At 34.3% G+C, this 12400-nt stretch overlaps 2 protein-coding genes across 3 annotated transcripts; one reads left to right on the forward strand and one right to left on the reverse strand.

The window, feature by feature from the left end:
- Positions 1-1181: 1181 nt before the first annotated feature.
- LOC121222638 (cytochrome P450 90A1) lies at positions 1182-6195 on the forward strand. The gene is made up of 8 exons (XM_041103791.1): positions 1182-1916; positions 2508-2657; positions 2736-2981; positions 5056-5142; positions 5222-5300; positions 5397-5503; positions 5598-5728; positions 5812-6195. Exons 1-8 carry the CDS (start codon positions 1398-1400, stop codon positions 5912-5914), a joined length of 1422 nt encoding a protein of 473 aa, XP_040959725.1. The 5' UTR covers positions 1182-1397; the 3' UTR covers positions 5915-6195.
- A 594-nt stretch (positions 6196-6789) lies between these two features.
- On the reverse strand, positions 6790-12400 carry LOC121222637 (nuclear pore complex protein NUP88). Of its 2 annotated transcripts, none has more exons than XM_041103789.1 (9): positions 12004-12400; positions 11284-11435; positions 10860-10982; positions 10262-10406; positions 9716-9777; positions 9312-9528; positions 8236-9162; positions 7475-7724; positions 6790-7375 (listed from the first exon to the last, which is right to left on the reverse strand). In XM_041103789.1, the coding sequence occupies exons 1-9, from the start codon at positions 12301-12303 to the stop codon at positions 7098-7100; spliced, it is 2454 nt and encodes an 817-aa protein (XP_040959723.1). In that variant the 5' UTR covers positions 12304-12400; the 3' UTR covers positions 6790-7097. The 2 variants fall into 2 exon arrangements, with proteins under 2 accessions (XP_040959723.1, XP_040959724.1); XM_041103790.1 differs by having other exon boundaries at positions 11284-11379; positions 12004-12144.

Consider the following 12400-nt stretch of genomic DNA (forward strand, 5'->3'; position numbering starts at 1 on the left):
AAACATAATATATGCAACTCAAAACTCAATTGCTCGATGTTGATTTAAAAAAATACTCTTTGCTTAAAAATAAGAAGATTAGAAAATAAAGAGGTCAGAAGGAATCCAACGAATTGCTTTAAATGAGATGGGGTTCCCTCAAGAATGAACTCTGGGAAGGTAGAGTAGAATTTAATATGATAAAAAAATTATGATTCTAATAAGGTCATCAAAACAAGATGAGCGAAGAAGCTCAATAATTTTTTTTCTTCCCCAATCAGATTCGATTCTTTTATTTATTTTTTCTTACGACACGACAATTTTGATTATCAGATTTTTTGACTAAAGCATCGGTCTACGTTTGATAATTTTGAATAAATTGAAGGGGTAAGCCTATTTATTTCTGGTTCTAAGAGCAGTAATTCTAGTGGTCGACTCACTTCTTTCAAACTGTTTCTTATTATTAAGAAAGGGTAACCAAGATAAAAATGAGCTTGTTTTATAGCAATAGTAATTAATCATTGTTGTTTTAAGGTCAATCTATTTGCTCACCTAGATAATATTTTTCCTCGTTCACTAATAAATCAACTAATTAAACTCATGTTTCTATAATCAAATTGATCCCCTAATTGGATTGGAAGCAAACGTCTACGAAAAGATCGCTTGGATTTATCCATAATTTCTTTATTCCTTATTTCTAAAAAGAATCCTATCCCTAACTCTGCATCGATTAGAATTACATTCTACAATTTTTTTTGGACAATCTCATTATAGGTTCCGATTATATATTCTCTTTTTGACAAAATGCCTAGAATTACCCATAACCCGTCCCAACCCATATATAGGAGGATAATGTGCTTCAGTACACTCGAATACACATCTTCCTACATTGACAACAATACCCATGCCAATCGAGACAATTAATTTTTTTTAAGAAACAAATCACCATTTTCCTTATATTTAATATTATTACCATACCAAGATTCAAACAAGGAATTCAAACATGACAAATAAATAAAACACATCATCAATAAATTTGTAAATAATTAGTTAAATTCTATTATGAGTATCAATAAATTAGTAAATAATTGATTAAATTCTATTATTATTATTAAAATAAGATAATTTTGTTGAACACTGTCAAAAACTAAATATAACGTAAGAAAAATAAAAGAGAGGAAAAAGGTGTCAGATATTGAAAATATCCCCCAAAACATTTAATTTTCTTTCTTTTTCATCCCTTTCCCCCTTAGATTCTTACAGATATGAAGATACCCCTCGTGTGCTTCTTTTACTACCTTCCCCTTCCCAATAAAACCACCACACACACACCGTCTCTCTCTTTATAAACCATCTTTCCCCATTTCTCTTCTTTCAATATCTCTTTTTTATTTATTTTCAAATAAACAACCTTTTTCATGGCTTTTCTCCTTCACTATCTTTTCATCACCGCCATCATCTCCGCCGTCTCCTTCCTCCTCCACCGCTCCTCCCGTCACCGTCGTCTCCGTTTACCACCAGGAAATCTGGGTTTACCTTTAGTCGGAGAAACCCTCCAACTTATCGCCGCTTACAAGACCGAGAACCCTGAACCGTTCATCGACGAAAGGGTGAGACGATACGGTTCGATCTTCACAACTCACGTGTTCGGTGAACCGACTGTTTTCTCGGCTGAACCGGAAACGAACCGGTTCATTTTACAAAACGAAGGGAAATTGTTCGAGTGTAGTTACCCCGGTTCGATATCAAATTTGCTTGGGAAACACTCTTTGCTTTTAATGAAAGGAAGTCTTCATAAAAAGATGCATTCTTTAACTATGAGTTTTGCTAACTCGTCGATTATAAAGGATCATCTTTTGGTTGATATAGACCGGTTAATCCGGCTCAACTTGGATTCATGGACCGACCGTGTCTTCCTCATGGAAGAAGCCAAGAAGGTAACAAAAAAAAACACATTATTACATGTTTACTTTATACATATATAGTACTGAGTTGACTCGCTGGTTTGGTCATCCTTGTTGGGTTTATTAATCATTATTTAACAAGTTAAAAATGGCGGTGGTGACTCAGTGGGAGAGAGTTGAAAATATAAAGTTTACGGCTTCAAATCATTTTGTTTTGAAAACTTCTCAAACTTTAAACCATCATTTTCATTATTGTTTTTATTTTTTTTTAAAAAAAAACTTTGATATTTGATAGTAAGTATCGAAATTTAATTATAATTTTTTCGAGTTTTAATTTATAATTTTATATTTTTAAAAAAATAAATAAATTTTTTAATCTTTAGAGAATTAAAAGATGTAATTTTATTATATATTAATTTATAATTTTTATATTTATAAATTTCTTATTTAGAATGTGACAAAAGTTTTTTTTAGTATTTTTCTTTTCATTCATAAGACTCGAACTTTTAAAGCGGACATGCAATATTCTTTGATTCTTAAAACCGATAAATTTTACATTATTGCTTCCTAATTAATTATGTTTCATGATTATTTTTTTAATTAATTAATTATTTAATTTTATAGATAACTTTTGAGTTAACAGTGAAGCAACTAATGAGCTATGACCCTGGTGAATGGAGTGAAAGTTTAAGAAAAGAATACCTTCTAGTTATTGAAGGATTCTTCACCGTTCCGCTTCCACTTTTTTCAACCACTTATCGTCGAGCCATCAAAGTAAGCAATTAGTATTTTCCTTATATAGGTCGTCATATCGGAATATCGTTTTAATAACTTGGGCTCGGGTTTTTTTAGGCTCGGACCAAGGTGGCGGAGGCATTGAGTTTAATAGTGAGGGAAAGGAGGAAAGAGTATGAAAGAGGGGCGAAAAAGAATGATATGTTGGCAGCATTGTTGGCAGGGGATGATAAATTTTCAGATGAACAAATAGTGGATTTTTTGGTAGCATTGCTTGTTGCTGGTTACGAAACAACTTCAACTATTATGACTCTTGCTGTCAAGTTCTTGACTGAGACACCTCTTGCTTTGGCTCAACTCAAGGTATATGTTTTCATTCCTTTTTAAATATTGAAATTTTGGTTAAATTTGGCTTTGGTCCCTCTAGTTCGGTGCGTTTAGTTTAGTCTTTCTTCATGCTATAATATCATTATAATATCTGATCTTATCGCTATCGCTGTTTTTATACTAACTATATGTAAACGCACTGTCTATGGTCCTAAATTTAGCCAAAAAAAAATTTTCATAGTGGGGGATCTTAAGAAAAGAAAGTAATAAATCTTCAAAATTGGGGCATTGCTTTCTCTTAAGTAATCAAATTTCATAACCTTAAAAGAAAGTAAATAAAAAGTGTGTACAAAGCATTCACACATGAAATAATGAGATGATTAAATCACATGGCCTTACTTTACTTATTAAAAGTATATTATTATATCATATAATATGGCCAAAGATGTACTTAGGGGAACATACTTGCCACACATGAGTTTGATAAAAATAATAATTTTATTTATTTATTAAAATAAACCTTTTGATTGTTCCCATCATGTGATCAAAGGCCCTTACTTTGATAAAAAAAAATTAGTCACTTTCATCATAATATTAAAAAATATTATTTTTATGGGTGCATCTATATTGTTGCCTTCTTTTTAATTGTGGAAATATTCTTTTGGTGAATCAAAATGGAATTTTTAAAAAAATTTAATTAACATATTTTTAGGTTTAACTTTAAAATTGAAATTGAAAATGTTGTCCCAACATTTATAGGAAAAGTAAAAAAGGGAAAATTTTTATGATAAGATTGGATTTGGTTTTAGTGGTGTAGGTCAAAAGTAAAGAAGTATTAAAATCATCAAAGTCAAAGTAGGAACTGCAATTTGTCTAACAGGACAAATTCATGTCCTGAATCGATCAGGTTATTTTATGTTTTATTTTGAATCGATGTGTCGATTGATTCTTTTTTGCTCTTATTTAGAGGTTCGATTTTAAATTTTTTTATTTAAATTTAATAAGAGTTTTAATAATTTAAAAAAATGAAAAATTCTGACCCTTTTGTCAGAGACTCTGACTACTCTTACTCTTTGACCATTTTGTCTTTCCCGAAATGACCATACAACCCCTTCCCCAGGCTTACAGATTCCAAAGGGTATTTTTGGGTAAGTGGGATGCTATCGTGTACAATAGGGTGTATGATTTGACCCATGGTCCCTAGGTGGGACGTTGGGAAATGAGAGGTGCTGATTTCAAGATGAAAGGACCATCGGACGGTGGTAAAGTTTTAAAAGAAAAAGAGTCATTACACCAACCCTATAAGTTAAAAGGAAAAAACTTTTTTTTTGATTCCTAGGACTTTTTTTGCTTTTGATGATGGTTTTAATCCTAGCCGTTCGATTTTCCTTTTAGAAATCAGTGTTTGTCTGGGACCATTTTAGGGGATTTGGGCTCATGTGAACACCACATGGCCCATGATTACTTTTGAGGCCCACATAGGTCCATGAGTCATATTCAAGACCCATTTATTAGTATTATTTTTATAAAGGGTAAACAGCAATCGTAGTCATTTAATTATTAGTAAATTTCTTTTTTAGTCACTCAATTATAAAAAGTTACAAAATGGTTATTCAACTATTCAATTTTTCCTTTTTTGGTCACCGAACTATCTTGGATTTTTGGGTGTTTTCATTTTTACGTTAGCGAGCTGGTGACAAAAAAATGAGTAGTTGTGTGATAAAAAAAATACTAATAGTTGAGTGATTGTTTTGTAATTTTTTATAATTGGGTGACAAAATAGTTTACCCTTTGTAAAAGATTATATTTACAGTGGTGTTTGATATTCGTATTTGACATGTTTAAATATGTCATATTCGAACAATCATGTGGGTGTGGGTACGAGTAACATAGTTTTCTTATTTTAAATCATATGATTAAATTTTAAATTTTAGCATAGTAGAGGGACTAAAACCATAATTAGATAAACATTAAAGCTTGTTTTCCCTTCATTTATTTATTAATCTATAAGACAAATAACAGTATGATTCATATTGACTCGTATAGATTTTGTTTGCCAAAAGATGATAGATTTTTATCAATCTTCTTGATTGTAAATTTTCATTTTCAGGAAGAACACGAAGGGATTAGGGCGAAAAAATCCGAATCCGAGGCTTTACAATGGAGTGATTATAAGTCAATGCCATTCACTCAATGTGTAAGTTCGAAACATTGCCATGTAGTTCGAAACCAAACCCTGGCCTTGACCCTAATTTTCAAACTCATTGTGTTTTCAGGTTGTTAACGAGACGTTACGAGTTGCAAACATAATCAGCGGAGTTTTCCGACGAGCAATGACGGATATCAACATAAAAGGTTAGAAAACACGCTTTGATCATGGTCTATTGATAGTCGTGTTACTACAAAATTTCAGGCTAGCTTTGTACTTACTGATAAACTCGGTTCAACCAGGTTACACAATTCCGAAAGGTTGGAGGGTTTTCGCATCATTCCGAGCCGTACATCTCGACCACAATCAGTTCAAAGATGCTCGCACGTTCAATCCGTGGAGATGGCAGGTAGGTTTTCCTCATTTTCCCCATCTCCCTCGAACATATAACCTAACATGTTTGAGAAAAAGTGTTACTAACCAGTGACCAACGATTTTAACAGAGTAACTCCGGAATAAGCTGCCCCAGACACGTTTTCACACCATTTGGAGGAGGGCCTCGATTGTGCCCAGGATACGAGCTTGCTAGAGTAGAACTCTCGGTATTCTTACACCACCTAGTGACCCGGTTTAGGTACCATCCATACATGTACCATTTTGCTCCACAATTTTCATCTTTTTATGTTTTAAGTAACCCTTTTCTTTTTCTTGGAATAGTTGGGAACCGGCCGAAGAAGATAAGCTCGTCTTCTTTCCAACGACGCGAACGCAAAAACGGTATCCGATCAATGTGCGGCGTCGAAACGGATCGTTTTCTTAGCCAAATGTACTGTTAAAAACATAAATGTTAGAGAAGGAGAGGTGTAATAGAATTTTGGATGGTGTGAGATGCAATAATTAAAATTAGGGGGAAAAAAAAGGAAAAATAGAGTTAGTGAATGTAAATTAATTTGATTCTTATTATGTGTTGGGCATTATATATATATATTTTATCCATATTCAAGTTGTAACAATGCCTAATGGTAGAATCCATCCATTTCCATTAAAATGAAAAGAACAATATATATAAGTTTTTATGCAAAAGTTGAAGAATCAAAGCAAGAGATGAGAGTATTCAATTTTTCATTTGGATTTGGGGTTGAATTCTAGTTTTATTTAAATATAAATTTATTTTATTTTATTTTATAAGACTTATATACATAGTCATATTTTTTAAGCATTCTAAGAGGAATTGGTTTTGGATAAGAGTAAATTTTGGAATAATTAATTATTACAAATTCGGACTATTTTAAATTTTTATCATTTTAAGTTGAATCAATTTCAAGTTATTTGAAAATATTTCAATTTTGAGTCAAGTGAACTGATTTAAGTCAAAAATTTTAAATCAGTCTTAATCAAATTGAATTTATCAACGCTTGAAAAACCGACCCAAAAGTTGAAATTATTAGACCATCAATTCCCGATCTAACTAGTTTAATTATCTATCAACAATTATTAATAAAACCAATTCAATTGATTTGGTTTTTGATTTTTTTTTTTATAAATCAATTGAAATGATTTTCAATTTTTTTACTGGTCCTGAACAGTTCGATCAAAAGCCAATTCAATTACTTTGTTCAACCGATATACCAACTAATTCTCAATCTAGCGGACCTATTCGGTCTAACATTTTAATTTAGAATAATAAAATCAAAATTTTGAACTCTAAATCTATGTTTGAATACTAAAAATGTTCCCAACTTTTTTAAATTTCTCCAGACTTACAATCATAAACTTCCTGTATTCCACTGAAATGCTAAATAAAAGCCATGAATTTTAGTGGCTAATCAAATTAAGACCTAAAAATGGTGATTTCCCCCACTTTAGCTTTTCTTCAAAGGCAAAAGAACCAGAAACTTCCCCTAACATACACAACCATGTCGTTAAATAGCTTCTTAAATGCTCCATTGAGACCTAAAAAATCAAACTGTGAAAGAGCTTTCAATTCTTTCACCGCAACTCGATCACGAGAGGATTGTTTTGTTTCTGCTGCTTTCCACGGTCTTTATCGCCGATTCAACAAGTTCGACCTTTTTCGTACTCTCGCTATTGAGCAGCGAGAGTTTTTCGAGTGACAATTTCAGTTGAGAGATTTGAGCATCCTGGACATGGTTCCTACCAGGTATTTTCCTCCTTTGGGTCGTTAGGTTGTCTTTTGAAGATTTTGTATACCTTTTAAGCCTTGCGCCTAATGTATCAATGGAGGATCTTAAAGCATCCAGTTCAACTCCAGTAAATTGATCTGAGTAACGACCGAACAAATCGTTGAATGATGTGAGGTGGTTATTAGACATGCTATGGATAAAGTAAAAATCATTGTGATGTGTATGAAATAGATTACCGAGTTCGGACTTAAACTCTCGCTCAGCTCTAGACAATGGTTTCTTGTGTGCCCCAGGGAGTCTTCTCAGACGTTGCAAACGCTGTTCCAAAGAGTTGTGTCTCTGGACCGCACGATCAATCCTTTCATCCAGCATAGGCTGTTTTGCTTCAACTCTCGATATCTTCTGTTGTGCCTCGTCCAAACGAGCATGTTGGTCGTCTATAATTCTCTTTAGCTGAGGTCCATGATGTTTCAGCTCAAAGTACACCTAGAGAAGTTGAGAAAAATAAAACAAACATTAAATTTTATCTTGCGAGGAGAGAAATTACATAGACGAAAACGGGGTAAAAGTACCATGGAGGTCCCTACACTAGGAGTTAGATTGCATTTTGTCCCAGTTACTCAAAAAATGGGCAAATTAGTCCCTATACGTTAGATCAAATTGCAAATTAGTCTTTCTGTTAAAAATTTCATCCATTTTTGCTTTTAAAAATTGACATAGCTGATGGAATAACCAGATAGTTTCACATGGTGAGCCACGTATACCTCATGCTGACATACAATGACTAGTTTTAAAAGCAAAATTGAATGAAATTTTTAACAAAATGACCGATTTGCTCTTTGATCTAACATATAGGGACTAATTTGCCCATTTTTTGAGTAGAAGGGGTAAAATCCACCTCCTAGTACAAGGGCCTTCATGGTACTTTTATCACAAAAACGGTGGGGGAGAAAAGCAATGTCAGTAAATAGATGTAAATGGAATGATGCATTCTCACCTTATGCGCATACTCGACATAATTTTCATGGAAAAGTTTGAAGTACTGGTGAAGAGCAGATCGACCTTCGATAGAATCTGCAGAAATAGAACGCAGATTAGGTGAGGCCTGAGGAGCCAGCACGGACTTTGGACCACTAAGGAGTTCTTTGCTTATGATATCCGGAGTATCTTTCTCCTTCTGTTGTTCCATGTCAATCGGCTTCTCTTTGTCAATTTGAATGGGAAGCAACAAATTCCAAGTTTTCATCTCTAGCACAACACATTCTTGAGTTGAAGTGACTACCACAACCCACGAATATCCGAATGAATCTGATAGTGAGGCAAAGCCAGAAAGAGGAGAAGGTGAAGATGAAGATGTTTCTCCCTGGCATGTACTCAGAACGGGATGCACAGAGGGAGTTTTGATATTCTCATCCTTCCCGTTAATCTGAGATGTAAAAGGGAGAAAATGCAACACTATTGAGTCTACCCCTCCCTCGTGAAGAGAATATATTCTTTCGGGCATAAGTGGATCTGCAAACATCGTGATAAGAGAACTGCCTTCTGTTTTCCTTGGCAAAGCTAAATCCACAATTGCCAGTCTCAACAATGGAGGTGGATGCCCCAACCAAACAGTATTATCAAGTGGTTGATCAAGCTTCACAATAGAATGCTCGGCAGGGATTGATTCACAGATCATAGCAATCCCACGAATGTGATCAAAGGAATCAACACGAAGACGAGGTGCACTACCAGTAATCCAAACTGGCTGGATTTCATCGGCTAGGGCATCTATTTGCAATTGCCCACCACTCCAGGCAGTCACCAGAATTGAGTCTTTGCTGACTAAATTATAGAGAAAACTGACTGCACGGCCTTCACATTCAGCACCCCTAACTGCTAAATCTTCATCCTCCCCACCATGACATACTTTACGCAACGGTCCCTGGAAAAGCATAAATTGCTATGATACACAGATCGATTCTAAATTGTTCATTCCTAGAAAAAGCATAAATTGTACATTAAAATAGGTATCTCCAATAAAAATTAAATTCATATCCTTAAGATAGGCTACAATACCATTATTTCACATACCTGCAGAGCAAGTGACGCATCAAATAAAGCATGTGAATGAGCTTTTATGGTAGAGAGATTTTCCCTGTCTGTTGCTTCTTGTGCTACCTCAGGAAAAGTTGCTTCTAACCAAGAGATTGCCATATTAGAATTATTAACAGCTGCCGATTTGGCTGACTTCAGTCCAAAAGTATGAGCATCGCTATAAATCTCCAATATTGACTCCCATTTATAAACACTGTTTAGAAATAGATAATCCAGCAAATCAAAAAATAAAGATAACAAAATATAGCAAGTGTTAACAGTAACATCAGAAACATGGTTCAAGTGAATTTATAAATGAAACAGCAGTTATGAAGATGGTTTAAATACAAGAATCAGAAAAACAAGTAAAATAAACCAAAGAAATTTAAAATCTTGAATACCTTCCGAATGGAACGACTGGACAGAGGATGTAAACAGATCCATCGCTGAATAATACAAAGACCTAAATGACAAAAAAAAGTTATATTCAATAATTGCCACAATATGTGAATAGTAATTAATTCCAAAATGTAACAACTTAGCAATAGGAAAAAGATGTATCATAATACTACAAGAGAAAGAAGTCATTATTAAAAATCGACAGAAGAAAGAACATTAGCAAATTCATTAAGTATAGAGAAGCAAGACCATCGAGGCAACAAATTAGATAGCCACATTTAAACCGTGAAATAAGATTTGAAAGGTTTAGCATGCACCAGCAGAGCAAATTATAGACAAATTCATCAATGAGAAAGGAAATATCAATTGCCATCCATTAAGTCTGAAGAAAGTTTAGCTACTGAACTCGAGGGAGATGCAAAAAACGTCATTGATTGCATAGGACAAAACATGTAATAAGATTTCTGTCAATTGCATCAAGTCACTGCCAATTATACCATTACATGCAGCAGCAAGAAAAATATTTCACATACTAGAAATGAACTTACACTAAACCTATCCCACAGGTGGTCTCCCCCAAAAGAAAAGTCAACAGGACAGATAGATGCAGCATTCCTTGATCTACCAGGTTCTACAGGCTGCAGATAATACTCCTGTTCTGGTTGCACCACACCAGAGGATAAATCAAAGAGTCTGCAAGAAATGAAAACAAGAAGTTAACACATGCTTCAATCAAACACAAATACCATTTATACATTTTTTAACCAGATTACCAACAAAAGTGCATCGCAAGACGCAGAAGAATATACGAAATGAAAGAATGTGATAGGTGTGACAAACTATAAAACAAACTCACATGCTATATGTGGAAACTCATACACACCCCACAAGGGAGAGAGAGACAATTTCAAATGGAATTGAAATCTTATGGAGCTAGAAAGACATTGATGGCAGCATTCATATTTAAATAAGCCTCAAATTTTTTAAAATAAATCTACCCTTTATTTCTTTATGAGTTTTATTGCAATTTTTCACCTCTCCTCCCAAACCAGGTAATAATCTCGAAGCAAGTAATATATTATAAGCATCCCTCATACTATTATCAATTAAAGCAAACTGTAACATAGAAGTATGATTATTCTATACCTGAAAACTGAATCAGAAGAGAGAATTCCAACATGAGTGTCACTATAGGGATGCCATGACACTTGAAGAATGCGTATTGCACTGTTGTCACTAGAATAAACTTGTGAACCAATTGAAACAGTCCTGCAGAACAAACTGTCAACTTTTAGGTGGAAGCATCCAAGGAAAACAGAGAAAGACAGACACCACAAGCAGAGTACAAACCTTAATGTGGGCAGAGATTCTACAAACAACAATCTAGACATGTTATGTTTATTAATGTCTAGTGGTTAATAAACCATATATTATTGCAATAATTAGTGTTCAAACATATCAACTCCAAAAACATCTAGCTACAATCAACTTGTTCCTCAATTAACAGCACTACAAAAGAAACAAAATCTGGCATGCATAATACATAAAGCATGTTATTTCACACAATTACCTGCAAACAATGGCATTTTCTTTTGTAGAAGAACGTCCATAAAGATACATGACACATAGATCATCTAAACCAGCTAGGAGTAAAGCTGAGCCATTCCTGTTGATAGAGATTTTATTAACCACAAAATTCAGCTCCTTGTCCGCTCGCAACACCTATATATTATCACAATTACTTCTTTTGCATTTAAACACTTAAACCATATATACATTCAACTATAATTAACATAACTGTTCAAACATACAGGCAACATTTGATAACCATACTCATTGCGTAAAGGCAACAAGCCCTTTGCCACTACAACAATGGCCTAGTTGACACTCATCCTAACCTTTTAAAAGCATGCCAAGGTCCTTAAACTTCTACGCTCTGCTCAAACTTGTCAGATTTCAGGAGCAAAAGGCCAAAAAATTTTCATACAAGGGAAACAAAATTTTGATTGCATACATAAATGCATGATTTTACTTTCATATAAACACTAAAATCTATTGCACATGTTACATTATAGTTATTTCTTCATTTGCTGATCAACTATGGTTTCGTTCTTTCACCATTCCTTTTTACAACAACCAAACAGAGATAACCATTCAAAATTCATAAAACCTAATAATCTCTTCAAATTCATTGTCTTCCCACTCAAACATACAAATTCAAAGATTTCAAGCAATACTTCAGTGGTGGAATTAGCAAGCAAGTTATCTTATCTAAGATTCGGAAATTTACTTTAGAGGGGGAGGCGGCGACGACGGAAGTAGGGTCAGGCTCGCCCAAGCGAATGGAGATTCGATGGAGGCATTGCTGATTGGAATCCCAATAATATAGTCTTGAGGCTCCGTCCCAAGCTAGAAGATTTCTAACACCTCCAGCTGACGCAGAAGCAGTGGCGGCTGTTCCTCCTCCGTCGGCGGTGGTGGTGAAAACCGGGTGGGTTTGAAGCGGGACCCATTGGAAATCTTCTTTAGGTGTTAAGGACCTTCGAGAATCGTCCTCGGTGGATTCAGCTATATCGAAGTTGAACCTCATTTTTTTTTAGGCTCCTTTGTGAAGAGTGTGAAGCTTCGAGCTTTTTTTGTGCTATAATGGTGCTGAGAAGAAGGTTGATGAAAGGTGAAACTAAACG

This window comes from Gossypium hirsutum, chromosome D10 (assembly GCF_007990345.1).
Source record: "Gossypium hirsutum isolate 1008001.06 chromosome D10, Gossypium_hirsutum_v2.1, whole genome shotgun sequence".
In the NCBI taxonomy this organism is placed as follows: Eukaryota; Viridiplantae; Streptophyta; class Magnoliopsida; order Malvales; family Malvaceae; genus Gossypium; species Gossypium hirsutum.

What these genes read in the sequence shown, in the direction of transcription:
- LOC121222638 (XM_041103791.1), top strand. Translation starts at nt 1,398, where the DNA reads ATGGCTTTTCTCCTTCACTATCTTTTCATCACCGCCATCATCTCCGCC. An exon ending in GACGGATATCAACATAAAAG is followed by an intron (nt 5,301 to 5,396) that starts GTTAGAAAACAC and finishes CGGTTCAACCAG; the next exon opens with GTTACACAATTCCGAAAGGT. An exon ending in CACCTAGTGACCCGGTTTAG is followed by an intron (nt 5,729 to 5,811) that starts GTACCATCCATA and finishes TTCTTGGAATAG; the next exon opens with TTGGGAACCGGCCGAAGAAG.
- LOC121222637 (XM_041103789.1), bottom strand. Translation starts at nt 12,303, where the DNA reads ATGAGGTTCAACTTCGATATAGCTGAATCCACCGAGGACGATTCTCGA. An exon ending in TCTTCTGATTCAGTTTTCAG is followed by an intron (nt 10,407 to 10,859) that starts GTATAGAATAAT and finishes CATTTCTTGCAG; the next exon opens with ACTCTTTGATTTATCCTCTG. An exon ending in AGAGTTTAAGTCCGAACTCG is followed by an intron (nt 7,376 to 7,474) that starts GTAATCTATTTC and finishes GTCGTTACTCAG; the next exon opens with ATCAATTTACTGGAGTTGAA.